Source organism: Acomys russatus, chromosome 26, assembly GCF_903995435.1.
Source record: "Acomys russatus chromosome 26, mAcoRus1.1, whole genome shotgun sequence".
Lineage (NCBI taxonomy): Eukaryota > Metazoa > Chordata > Mammalia > Rodentia > Muridae > Acomys > Acomys russatus.
The window spans coordinates 14,840,364-14,852,699 of NC_067162.1; the positions used below are offsets into that span (position 1 = coordinate 14,840,364).

Here is a 12,336-nt window from a genome sequence, read left to right on the forward strand (position 1 = left end):
AGCACAGCTATCAGGGAAGACTGTAACTGATTAAGGGTTTACAGATCTCTGGGATGGTGCGAGGGTTCATTCTGACACCTTGAGCTTTCCTAACTCTTGGTCCCAGGACTCTGTGGTTCCCTTCTGATTGAATCGTGGACGAGAAATCGGGCCACACAAGGACAGGACACAGTCAATCAATCCCACAGGCCAGCCTCACTGATGCCCCAGAGGCCAATCGGGAGGGGTGTGGCCACCCTGCCAAGCCTGCCCGAACGGGCGGGGTCTCCGGCTTGGTTGAGTGGGACGATGGGCGGGGCGAGATCACTGAAGGAGACTTAGTGCCTCTTGGGAGTCACCACCAGGCGGGCGGAGGAACCCCGTGCTGCAGCTGGCGGTGAGTGCTTGCTCGCCGCCCTTTCTGTGGTCTGCGGCTGCTCGAGGGTGGGTGGGTATGTGGAAAGGAGGGTTTCTGAGGGGCAGACTGAGGGTTCCCGGGCGATTGCGCTGGGGGTGGTGGAGGCCACGAGCGCCAAATATCCCATCCTCAGGACGCTGCTAGCTAGCTCTGGAGCTGGCCTGGCTGCGCTTCTGGAGGGGACTCTTGTTTCTTCTAGAAGCATCAGCACAATAGATTGGCTGTAGAAGGAATGGGGTGTCTCAAGGGGAGCCATGGCAGGCTGTAGTCAGTGACGAGGAGGGCTGGGGCACAACGAAGTCCCCAGGGTCCTTTGACGGCTGAAGGGAGAGGTTGCGATTTCGGGGTGGCTGGGGCAATGGAGGGAAAACTTGCAGAGGAAGAAAATCCTGTTTTTGGGTCTTGGCAGGAGCTCTTCCTGGCTCAGTTGCCTCCTCTCTGTGGCCTTCAGTTTCTCTGCCTTTAGTCTTTAGAGATAGCTGGTTTGTTTGTTTTGTTTTGTTTTTGTTGTTTTGTTTTTCTTTTTCAAGACAGGGTTTCTCTGTGTAGCCTTGGCTGTCTTGGACTCACTTTGTAGACCAGGCTGGCCTTGAACTCACAGCGACCCGCTTGCCTCTGCCTCCCCAGTGCTGGGATTAAAGGCGTGTGCCACCACCATCTGGCCAGAGATAACTGTCTAAAGTCAGCTGCTGCTCCATAATCCTTGCCCAGTGTCGGTGTCTCCTGCGTGTCCTTATTCATTTGTGAGCATGGAAATTGGGGTCAAACCCTATTCCTGCCTGGAGAGACTCACACCCACCTGCCCAATGCTCGCCTTGCATTCAGCCTTCGGGCTGGGTTCTCACTTCTCAAGCTGGCTCCCAAGGCTCTGGGTAGGTCTGTAGCTGGCTGAACCTCTGGCTCCTGTGTCTTCTTCAGAACCTGTAGGGTCCTGGCCTGTGGTGAGGATGTTGGCTTTTCTGTGGACTGTGATCTCCCCCAGGATCCCTGTTCTGCCCCATTGTCCACCTGTGCCCTTCTAGTGAGAAAGACCAATGGGACAGTTCCATTGCCTCTGTTCTGTTCAGTCTGTTGTGAGGCTATTGGGACCCCCTGGTTTCCTGGTCATCTGATGCCAGTTGGCTTCCACATGCAGTTCCAAGCTGGCACTGGCTCCATCTTGCCCCTTCTCTCTCTCTCCCGGGTCAGCACTGCAGGGTGGTGTAGTGAGCAGCAGCCTCGTGCTAAAACGGTGGCCTCTGCGCCAGTTTGACCAAAGTCTGGGCTGTGGAACTTCTACTCGTTGGCCCCTCAGCCAGCTACCTCGCCAAGCAGTATGGAATAAACACATCCTTACGCATTGAGACCCTGTCTGTGCCCTGAGTGATGTCCAGGGGTATGGGGAGAGGATCTTCAGCAATATATCCTACTAACACACGCAGTCTCGGATGACAGAAGTACTGTGGGGGGTGGTGATGAAGGCTGGGACAGGGCTTGGGGACTACAGTTTCGCATAGCATAGGGAGGGCCCTCTGAGATAGTAACCACTGAGCAAGGAGGTCTTAAGGAGGTGATGGGCAAGTCATGTGACTATCTGGGAGCCAGAGAATGCCCTATGAGCAGAAAGCTTACGCAAATGCAGGAACTTGACAGACTAGAGGAAGCCTTTTTTTTCTGAGAGTGAGTAACAAGCCAGGGGCACAGCAGTATGGGAAGGAGTAGAATGGGATGGGGGTGGGGGTGGGAAAGTTGGGGAGATGTGGGGGGGGGGACTAAGAGGAAAGGGTGGGAGCTGAGGTCTCTTGTATTGGGCTTAAGGTTGCTATAAGAGCTTTTAGCTTGACTGTGATGGGAACCGCTCGTGGGCTGTGACCAGATAAGGCTCCTGGTCTGGCTTAGGGGTTTGGGAGGTTCATCTAGTTGTGAGGCTGAGATTGGCCTACGTGGGGGGGGGGGGGGGGGAGGCAGGGGGGTTCATGGTAGATGAGAGAACCATGAGGGCGCTATAGAGCTTACATCACGGTATAGAGAGAGAACCTTCGGCTTTCAAACTTGGGCTCTGTGGAAGGTCAGGTGGATGGTCTGGGCTGCATGAGAGAGGCAGAGTCAAGGATGGCTGTCGAGGTGTGGGGCTGCCTTTACCTGAGAGAGGAGCTGTTAGGAGGGAGATCCAGTGATTGGTTCTGTGCGTGTCTGCGTTTGGAGATACCACATGGTGTTGACTAGTGTCCAGATTTGGCAGGAGCATTTCAGGTGTTGTTACCACACAGTTGGGAATTAAGCCCGTGGCCAGAAGGCAGCAGTGATTCATTCAGTTCCGGGGTGGGGGTAGTGTGTGACTAGAAACCAGCTTGGGGGATGCGAGGGGCAGAATGGATAGAAGGAAAAGCTCCTAAGTGGGGAGGAAGATCAGAGAAATCCTTCATGGCCTCGAGAGAAGTGCCTCATGGTGGAGGGTGAACGGGTAGAACAAACGCCCTTGACAGAACAGAACAACGGAAGTCATGTTTGCGTTCTCACTGGCAGTGGGTTGGGACTGGGAGAAGGAGAACAGGTGGGCATGGGGATGGCAGTTCAGCCCCAGACGAGGGCAGAAGTGAAGGATGAATTAGTCTGTTTGTTCCCTGATGGGAACTGGTCCCTGGGGAGTGACTCAGGAGTGGGAGGAAGAGGATGGTTTTGGGTGCCCCAGGGAAAGCTTGGTCAGCCAAGACCAGGGTAGCTCCACACTCCTCCGCATGCAGCTCTGTCTTCCTCTCCCATCTGCTGGAGGCCTGGGGCACTGCAAGGAGATTTCCGCTCTTGAACAAAATCTTCAATTGGGAGTGTCAGGAAAACTTGGGTACCTGTGAGCCTGGAAAGAAGGAAGTGCTATGGCATGGGGGTGGGTGGGGTGGGATTAGGGATGAGAGGGGCCTTTGTAGGTACCCTTGACCCTTTTGTTTGGGTTCCACCTTGCAGAGCCTAAGAGCGACTCCAAGGCTGCACTAGCTAGATAGGCATAGATAAGATATGGCAGGGAAGACTGAGCAGTGTGTTTAGCCTAGAGAGGGCAAATCTGACCAGGATACATGAACAGGATTCTCTCTCTCTCTCTCTCTCTTTTTAAAATTTATTTATCTTATGTATATGAGTGCTCTGCCATCATGTACACCTGTATGTCAGAAGAGGGCATCAGATCACATTATAGATGCTTATAAGCCGCCGTGTGGTTGCTGGGAATTGAACTCATGACCTCTGGAAGAGAAGACAGTGCTCTTAACCGCTGAGCCATCTCTCCAGCCCACATGAGCAGGATTCTAGGATTAACTAATGAGGAACTTCCTCAGCTGGTCAGGAGGATGGTATCAAGCTCAGATTTTCTTTTCCAGCTGCTTAAGATGAAATAAGAAGATGGCTTACTCAGAGGCAGGAGGCTGGCCGAATTGGTCATTGGGGATATGCCTTGTTTTGTGGCCTGGAGGAGACTGGTAAAGTGGGACTTTCCAGCTGTGGGTGGGAGCAGAGGACCAAGCCACATGGCTTTCCTGCCTCACCCTGCCTGTGTCCACCCAACTGATGAGGTCATTGTCTGGGTGTGAATGGTTTGGGTATCCGGCAGGCTCTTGGAATATCCGAGGAGGGCTTCTGTTCCCTCAGTTCTTCATAGCTGGATAAACAGATTGATTGGAGACATCTCACGTTGCCAGGGTCTTTGAATGAAAGCCAGTGTAGACGTACCAACTTTTGTGCCAAGAGCTAGCAAGCTGTGGGTGCTGGTCTGCCAGCTCAGGCTTCCTGCTCAGGCTTTGGGGATTTCCCCCTAGGGCCAATCGGCTGGATCAGGGACTGCCTGTGCAGTGCCTCTGAGCTTTTTTTTTTTTTTTTGGCTCCTGTGCTTTGCAGAAGAAGGAAGCACTAAGGGTCACATACCCAGCAACTTGGAGGTAAAGGGAGCCAGGCCATCTCATCTCAGCATTTTTCACCCTCCATAACTTCCTGGCTGCACCTCAAGCTTAGGGCCAGTGTGCTGACCTTGCCTCTGTGCTGTTGTCTGAGTAGGAAAGGCCAGTGGTTAGTTTTGTCAGGAATGGGCAGGAGTGGTAGGGTAGCTGGTACCCCATCTTTGACTAGTTTGTACAGTTGAGAATCACTCCATGACTCATGCTGCCCCTTACCATCATCAGCCCTCTCTTGCCCATTCTTGGTTTCTCTGCTTGGGTTGAGCACAAGGAATGGGTGACCTGCTTGGCCAGTGAGAACCCTCAACCCGTGCTTTGCAGTAGCCCCCATAGTAGGGATACCTTCTCTCCTAAGCTGCCCAATGCTCAGGTAGCTTTGCTGCCTCAGTTTCCCCATCGGGCCAGCCCCAGGCTTTTAACCTGCATGTTAGTAATGTGGTGCTGAGTTAGAAGATAGCCCCCAGAGCATTCTAGCTCCACACTTCCTTGGGTGGGCTTGGAATTAACATCCCCAAGGCCTCAGTGAGCCCAGTGCTGGGCAAACTTAGGAGTGTGAGAGTGAGGGAGACCCAGACTGCCTGTGGGCCTGCCATAGAGGTAAGACACTGCTGTCTAAAGGAAAGACCTGGGCTCCCCAGGCCATTTCCAGCTGTCCCTCTCCTCTCCAGGAGCATCTTAGAAAGTCCCAGATTTTGAAAGGAAGCCTTTGTTCCGCTTCCTCCATGCCTGTACTCTTTCACTTTTGTTTTCTCTGGGCAACTGCAAACTGGCCCACTGAGATTTTCCCTGCTGCTCAAGGGTCTCCATGCCTGAAACTTGTGCTGGCCGCTTCTGAAGGCTGAGCTCAGCACTAGCTCCTGAGAGTGACAACCAGGCAGTATGCAAGGGCCTTTGGCCAGGTGTGTGTATGTGTGTGTGTGTGTGTGTGTGTGTGTGTGTGTGTGTGTGTGTGTGTGCGCATGTGTGTATGTTTCTGTCAGGGGCCAGTATACCAGTGAGCTCCCAAACAACTCTGTATGCACCCTGGGGGCCTGTGGAAATACCAAAGACAAGCGACAAAGATTTGCACCAGGCAAGGAGTCCCACTGCTTGGGTTTAAACCCCAGCCCTGTCTTTCCCAGCTATGATAAGTACTACAAAATCCCTTGCCCATGTGCCTCAGTTTCCCTTTTGGTAGCTGGGGCTGGCCACAGAACCTGCTTTCTAGCAGTTGGGGGAGAAATGAGATCTCCAGTAAGGTGCTTAGGGTGTACTTATTTAAGGGATCCAGTGGTTCCAAAGCTGTGTGACTGAGTGTGGCCTCTGGAAGAGCCCGTCACCCTGCCTTGGAGGGAGCTGTTCTCCAGGAGACTGCTTCTCTTGCCAGTTCTTCCTTGTGAAACTTCCTAAGGTGGAAAGCAAACATGGGTATGGGGGCCCAGGGCCTTGAGGATTTAAATGCCTGGCTGCTTTAAACTCTTGAGACCTGCAGCTATCTTGATATCCCAGGGCCACACTTTGCTGGGAACTTAGGCTGGAGAATTCCTGAGCATGTCTAAGTATGGCCCAGTAGGACTTACCATAGGTTGCCCCTTATAGCCCAGCCTGGCTTCTAGAGAAGTCATTTCCTGACCTCTGAACGCCACAGCCTGGCTTCTCAAGCAACTGTTTCCTGACCTCTGACCTCCTCAGCCTGACTTCTAGAGAAATTGCTTCCTTACTTCTGACCTCCCCTGCTCTCTTATAGGTCTTATGACATGTGTTCACAGGAAGACTTCCAGGCACAGAGGAGCCAGCTGGTGGCACTGTTGGTCTCAGGGTCCTTGGAGGGCTTCGAAAGCATCTTGGACTGGCTGTTGTCCTGGGATGTACTGTCCTGGGAGGACTACGAGGGCCTCAGCCTCCCTGGCCAACCTCTCTCTCATTCTGCCAGGCGCCTGCTGGACACAGTCTGTAACAAGGGCGCTTGGGGCTGCCAGAAGCTCCTTGAAGCTATCCAGGAGGCCCAGGCCAACAGCCACACCTTTGAACTGCATGAGTGCTGGGACCCTCACTCCCTTCATCCAACCAGAGACCTGCAGAATCACAGGCCAGCCATTGTCCGGAGACTCTACAACCATGTAGACGCCGTGCTGGAGCTGGCAAGGGAGGGTGGATTCCTGAGCCAGTACGAATGTGATGAAATCAGGCTGCCAATCTTCACGTCCTCCCAGAGGGTAAGCTCTGGCCTGTGATAGCAGAATCCACAGCAGCAGGCTGCCTAGTCACAATGACAGCAGAATCCACAGCAGCAGGCTGCCTAGTCACAATGACTGTGGCACTTGTGGAGTTAGCCCTATGGGATAACACGGTCAGTGGGCTTTCCCAGGCAGAGTTGGCCAGGGAGGACAGAGGTTCTGTGGCTTGTGCCAGCACATCGCTTTTGATGGGGATGGCTGTGGTGTGTGACAGCTCAGGACTTGATCTCAGCAGCCAGAATGATGCAGTTCAAGGCCAGTTGTGTGTGACTGGATGTTTCTGTATAGAAGTGCTCTCTCTCTCTCTCTCTCTCTCTCTCTCTCTCTCTCTCTCTCTCTCTCTCTCTCTCTCTGTCTGTCTCTCTCTCTCTGTCTTTCTGTCTCTCTCTCGCTCCCCCTCTCTCTCCTTGTTTGCAGTGCCAAAGCCTTTTTGCTCTACCCCTGTCTTACCCTCTTGTAGGTACTTTTTAATCCTATTTTATTTTCTTTGAGTTTCCTTAGCTCCTCTCCCTCCATTCCAAGCCCCTGACCCTAAGTAAGAGAGAAAGAAGGTTAGAAGGGACAGGGAGCATAGACCTCTTTAGACTTAGTTCCAGCTGGTTTGGGTTGTTGGGTTCTTTGGGGGCAATACCAATCTCAGTTGTCAGGATATCTAGCAGCCCAGCAACAGCAAATGACAACAGGATGAACAAGTGGCCTTCTTCCTCCTCCTCCAAGCCCCTTCCTCTCTGGGTTCTAGTATTTATACTCTCCCAGAGTCCTCAGCCTTCCACTAACTCCAGCTGGCAAAAACCATGCCCTTCTCCAAGCTACACGAGGCAATTATAAGATGTGGGGAAACTAAGGCAGTCCCATATCCTACAGCTGGAATTAAAACAAAAATATTTACATAACATAACTGAGTTTATAAAGACACCAAAACTTTCCACTACATTTCTTCCTTTTTAGTCTTTAAAAAAACAAAAAAGACTCCACCCCCCCCCCCAATACGAAAGAGTCTTGTTGTTGTTTTCCTAAACGGAGATTATCAATGAACTAAATACTTTTGGGCTCAATAGTCGCTTCTACAACCCAGTAACTCTCGGTTGCTTTTGTCTGGAATGGCTCATAATTTTTTGCTGCTGAGCCTTGAGCTAGGACTCCAAAGCTGCTTCCTTATGGCCAAGAGGTCACCCCCTGTGTCCCTCTTGGGCCTTCATTCACTAGTCAGATGACCTCTTCTTTTACTACAGCTTCCACAAATCCCAAGAAGCTTAGGCATTCTTGCAGAGAACCCAGTGCTGGCGGAAAGTACCACACTTCTCAGAGTTTACACATTGGCCTTTTTTTTTTTTTGAGTTCTGAGTCTTTTAGTGGCTTTGTTACAATTTCTTTTCGAATGACCGAATTTACCACAATCGAAGCACCGAACATTTTGATATCTACGGCTTTTAGTGGTTGCTGGGGAAGCTAATGGTGGTAACCTCTTAACCGGAGGCCACTCCCTGGCAGCTCAATTTGCTCAAGATTAACCCTTTCTCTTGAACTGGGCTGTTTCTCTTTAACCCTTTCACCCTGTATGGCTTTCTGCTCTTTCTGGCTTCCCAGCCTGCTCAGAGGCTGTGGGAACTTGACACCAAAAGTGCATGGAGCAGGGCAGGTGGCACTTTTGGGACCCTCTGGCTCTCAGTTTCCAGACCTGAACCCTCTTGTTCTCCCTTCCCAAGCGCTTCCATCTCTACCGCAAACTCCGTACTTGCACAGCCAGCTCTGTAATCCTTTCAAAAACAAGATAATTGAGTGACACTTCCGATTTTCCTATTTCATCCATTTTTTTTGTTTGTTTGTTTCTTGTACGCCTCCATATCCACTCATGAGTTTTCCAATTGTTCAACCATTCTTCTAAACTGTCTTGAAATGAAATACAGGAAGAGGACTAAACAAAACCAGAAAAATCCCCTCTGGAAGCAGAGTAGGAAAGAACCCAGTGGCAGCAGCTGCAGGAAACCTTTGGCTCATATCCTCAGACAGTATATTCATTCCTTCGTACCCTGCCTTTTCCTCTAAGGCATTAGAAACCAGATTTTTCCATTATTCCAAGCCCTACGTCTGTGTGCCACTGGTAGACTCTAGTTTTCAAACTCTATTTTAGTTGGGGTTCCTTATCACCTCCTCTTCCCTTCTCCCTTCCAACACCCCAACACCAGGTAGAAGAGAAAGATGGTTAGTGGGGAGAGGGGGGCACAGTTCTCTTTTGCTGCTTCACGCTGGTTAGGGTTCCTGTGGGGCCAAAGTCCAATCTTCATTTCAGGAGATCCCCAACTTCTCATCAAACTGCTTCAACAGCAACCAGGAGCAGCAGGGGGCAGCACCAGCAGCCATCTTCTTTCTATCTCAGAGCCCACAACTCTCTCTTGTCTCTGGTTTCCTTTCTTTCTTTCTTTATTTCTTTCTTTCTTTCTTTCTTTCTTTCTTTCTTTCTTATTCCCTCTCCAGAGTCCTCAGAATTAAACTGTCTGCAGCTGACAAAGCGCCCCTCGCAGAGCCGGCACGAGGCAAATAGTCTGCTGCTGTGGGCAATCTGAATCAGCCCCATAGCCCACACCTGGGATTAAAACAAAAACATGTTTACATGATATAACTGAGCTTTTAAAGACAGCAAACCTTTCCACTAGACCCTCTATCCTTCATTTCTCCCACCCCAGTCTGCCGGATGCTGTTACTCTGATGCTCCAGGTTTTGGGAAGAGCTCTCTGATAACTGATGTGTCAGTCAGAGATGTGCCTGGAAAGCCCTGTTGTATCACCCCTGGCTGCTGTCATTTCTGCTGAGTGGCTCTCTGTGCTCACAGACTTTTTATTGCTGTCTGCTTTAAATCAACAGCTCAGTGGAGAATAATTCTGCACTACATTAAATCTGAATTTAGTAGCATAGCCACTCTGTGCCAATATAGTTTAAATGCCCGCCTAGGATTTCAGATATGAAATTGTTTTAGAATGGGCAGCTAATTGCCCCTGAAATGCAGTGGCTCAACAGAAATGGCAAGGACAGAAAAGCGTCACTGAATATTTCTGAAACTTCTATTTTCCTGAACATGGTGGTCCACAGGCTGTCTGTAAAGCATGGGAAATAGTAACATCCCACTTTACAGTTTCTGGAAATTAGCAGTGGGCTTTGACCTTTACTTATCTAGAATCTAAGAGGTTTACTGTATGCCAGGTTCTATGCTAAAGTGTACAGTGTTGAGAGCTTTGCTTGTGATAGATGTTTGGTCAATACTTGTTGATGAAATAAATAGGCGTACATTTCAGTGTGAGGATGGAAGGGTCAGACTTCACATGAGTTTGGGTAAGCATAGGATGAGATGGTTCCAATGAGCATCTCTGTTTTCAGTGTTGCTTTCAAGCTGCTCAAAGTGGTTAAGTCTTTACAGAACATGCATGACTTGGGCCTTCTCATTGCTGCACGTGGGGCCTGAAGGTATGCCCCAGTGTACCCTTCAAAAGCGCATGATTTGTTGTCCCTCCTTGGTGACCCCTGTGACCGGTTGTGGGGATAAAAATCAACTCACCTAGAAGTTACCAGACTGTAGCTCATCACTTTTGACCCAGCTAGAGTTCAGCAATGCATCCATGGAGGGATTCTCTGAAGGGTTTGAATAAGGCAGCTTAGATGCTTAGGCCCCAGAGGAGATGGGAGAATGAATAACAAAAGTAATTAATGCCAAAGTAGGTAGACTGTCCAAGAAAAGATAATGAGATAACTCTCGGGCCAAAGACACAACCAATGGATGTCTGTAGGTGCCCAGGAAGAAACAGAAAGGAGAGCGTGGTCTAACTCAGATCTGTGGGATGCAGCAGGACAGAGCAGGCTTTAGCCTACTGGAGAAGAACAAAGGCAGGATTTCAGTGAGCAAAGACTCCATCTCAAGAAACAACCAAGTGGCCCGAATGCCCTTAATCTTAGCACTCTGAGTTTTAGACCAGCTAAGGCTACGTAATTAGATCCTGTGTCAAAAGAAAGAAAGGAGAGAAGGAAGGAAAGAAGGAAGGAAGGACGGACGGACTAAGTGGACTGCAAAAACCAACACTGAAGATGGTGGAGTGAGCTGAGGGATGGGGCAGTGGAAAGGACAGTGGGTAGCAGATCTGAGAATTTTGAGGTGACAAATGGGCCCCACGGCCTGAAGTTAACTGATTAGAACTGACTTTTTCTTAGTTCCCTTCAGCTCTGGCTTTCTGGGACCTCTGGCTTTCTTTCTCTCAGTGGCTCAATTTCTGGCTCAGTGGAGATGGCATTTATGGTATATCCAGCTAGTGTGTCTCTAGCATTAATGTGCAATTTCTTTTTTAAAAATATATTTTATATATTTATTTTATGCATATGAGTGTTCTATCTGCACGTACACCTGCGTGTCAGAAGAGGCCATTAGAGGATATAGATGGTTGTGAGACACCATGTGGTTGCTGGGAATTGAACTCAGGAACTATGGAAGAGCAGACAGTGCTCTTAACCTCTGAGCCATCTCCCCAGCCCCAACATTTAATTTCTTTATAGAGGTGGCTATTGTTGCTTGTTGCGGAACGAATCAGAATGCATGTTAAAGGGCTCCCTTTGCCCCTGCTTCCAGGGAAGGGTGCACGCTAGGCGCTGGGCAGCCTTCTCTCTAGTGGCAGCTAAGCCCCGCTACATCCTTCCAATGGTGAGAGGTGTGCTTGTTGAGAACATATAGCCCATTTGGGAAGGGCTAGTTAGGAACTGAATCTCCGTCTGGTCTGTTTCTCCGCAAGGCGTGTGCACTTCCCTGTATGTCCTAAGATGTGAGAGCTTTGTGTAATTTTGCTCAGTTGGGGATAACAGTTGTTGGGAAACCTCAGGCTGGTAACACCAACTGTGATGCCAGCTGTCGTCTGTGTGACTCATGCAGATGCTAAAGCCAATGGGGCTGAGGTTTCAGCTTGAGCTCTGACTTGCTTGCTCCTGTCATAGTACCAACTTAAGACAGTTTTAGATAGGGAAATGTACTATGCCTACAAAACAGTGTATGCGTTTCATATGTCTAGGTTAAGAATTTCCCCACATCCAGATGAAGAAACAGCACTATTGGTACCCTGTCCTTCAGGTGTGACCAGTAGAGGCAACCAAAGATATGACACATCTGTTAATCATTCCTTTGCTTTCTCCATGATTTCTGTGTCTTTTGCAAGAAATTTCCAATTGGTATATTTTATTTAAAAGAAAAACAAACAAAGTAGCCAGCTAAACATAATTGTGTAGGGAAACAGCAGCATTGCCTTTTCTTCTTAGATGGATGCTCCCAGGTCTGGGGATGTGGCCTAACTTCTCCTTCCTTGGGAGTCTATCGGGGACCTTCCAGTAGGTCAGTGACAAGGTCATTGATGAGCCTGGGGGAAATCCCGGTCTTGTGACATGGCTCACTCCCTGCGTAAAGCTTTAAACTTTCAAGTTGCCTTCCCTTCCCACTAATTTGCCTCTGGTCTCCCATATTTGACACCCTCTTTGGGCATAGGCAAGCCTGGGGTGTCTGTATTATTATTAAAAAGAGAGGTTTTGAAGCCTGAAAACTGAAATCTTTCTACTGTGCCCTCTACCGTAGATGGTCAGAAAATGGTAGTGTTTACACCTGTAGAACTTTTTTTCCTGGGTTTACCGAGTTCCTCAAATAGAAAGCCTCCTGCCTGTGGTAAAGGTCTGATTGTAGAGGTCTGGGAACCTGGAAGATGAGTGGTCTGGGTAGTGGCAAGGTAGCCTTGGCATTCATTTTGCACATGGTCATTTAAACCCTGGCTTTGAGGTGTGGCAA

At 49.7% G+C, this 12,336-nt stretch overlaps 1 protein-coding gene across 2 annotated transcripts in view; it reads left to right on the forward strand.

Annotated features, from left to right (window-relative positions):
* Window positions 1-320: 320 nt before the first annotated feature.
* Window positions 321-12,336, forward strand: part of Nod2 (nucleotide binding oligomerization domain containing 2) — a 39,015-nt gene continuing 26,999 nt past the window's right edge. The window contains exons 1-2 of one of the 2 annotated variants that reach the window (XM_051168720.1): window positions 321-376; window positions 6,044-6,512. In XM_051168720.1, coding sequence (XP_051024677.1) covers window positions 6,054-6,512 — 459 coding nt within the window. In that variant the 5' untranslated portion in view covers window positions 321-376; window positions 6,044-6,053. Of the gene's footprint in view, window positions 424-6,043; window positions 6,513-12,336 lie in introns of both variants that reach the window. The other variant, XM_051168722.1, reaches the window with a different exon arrangement.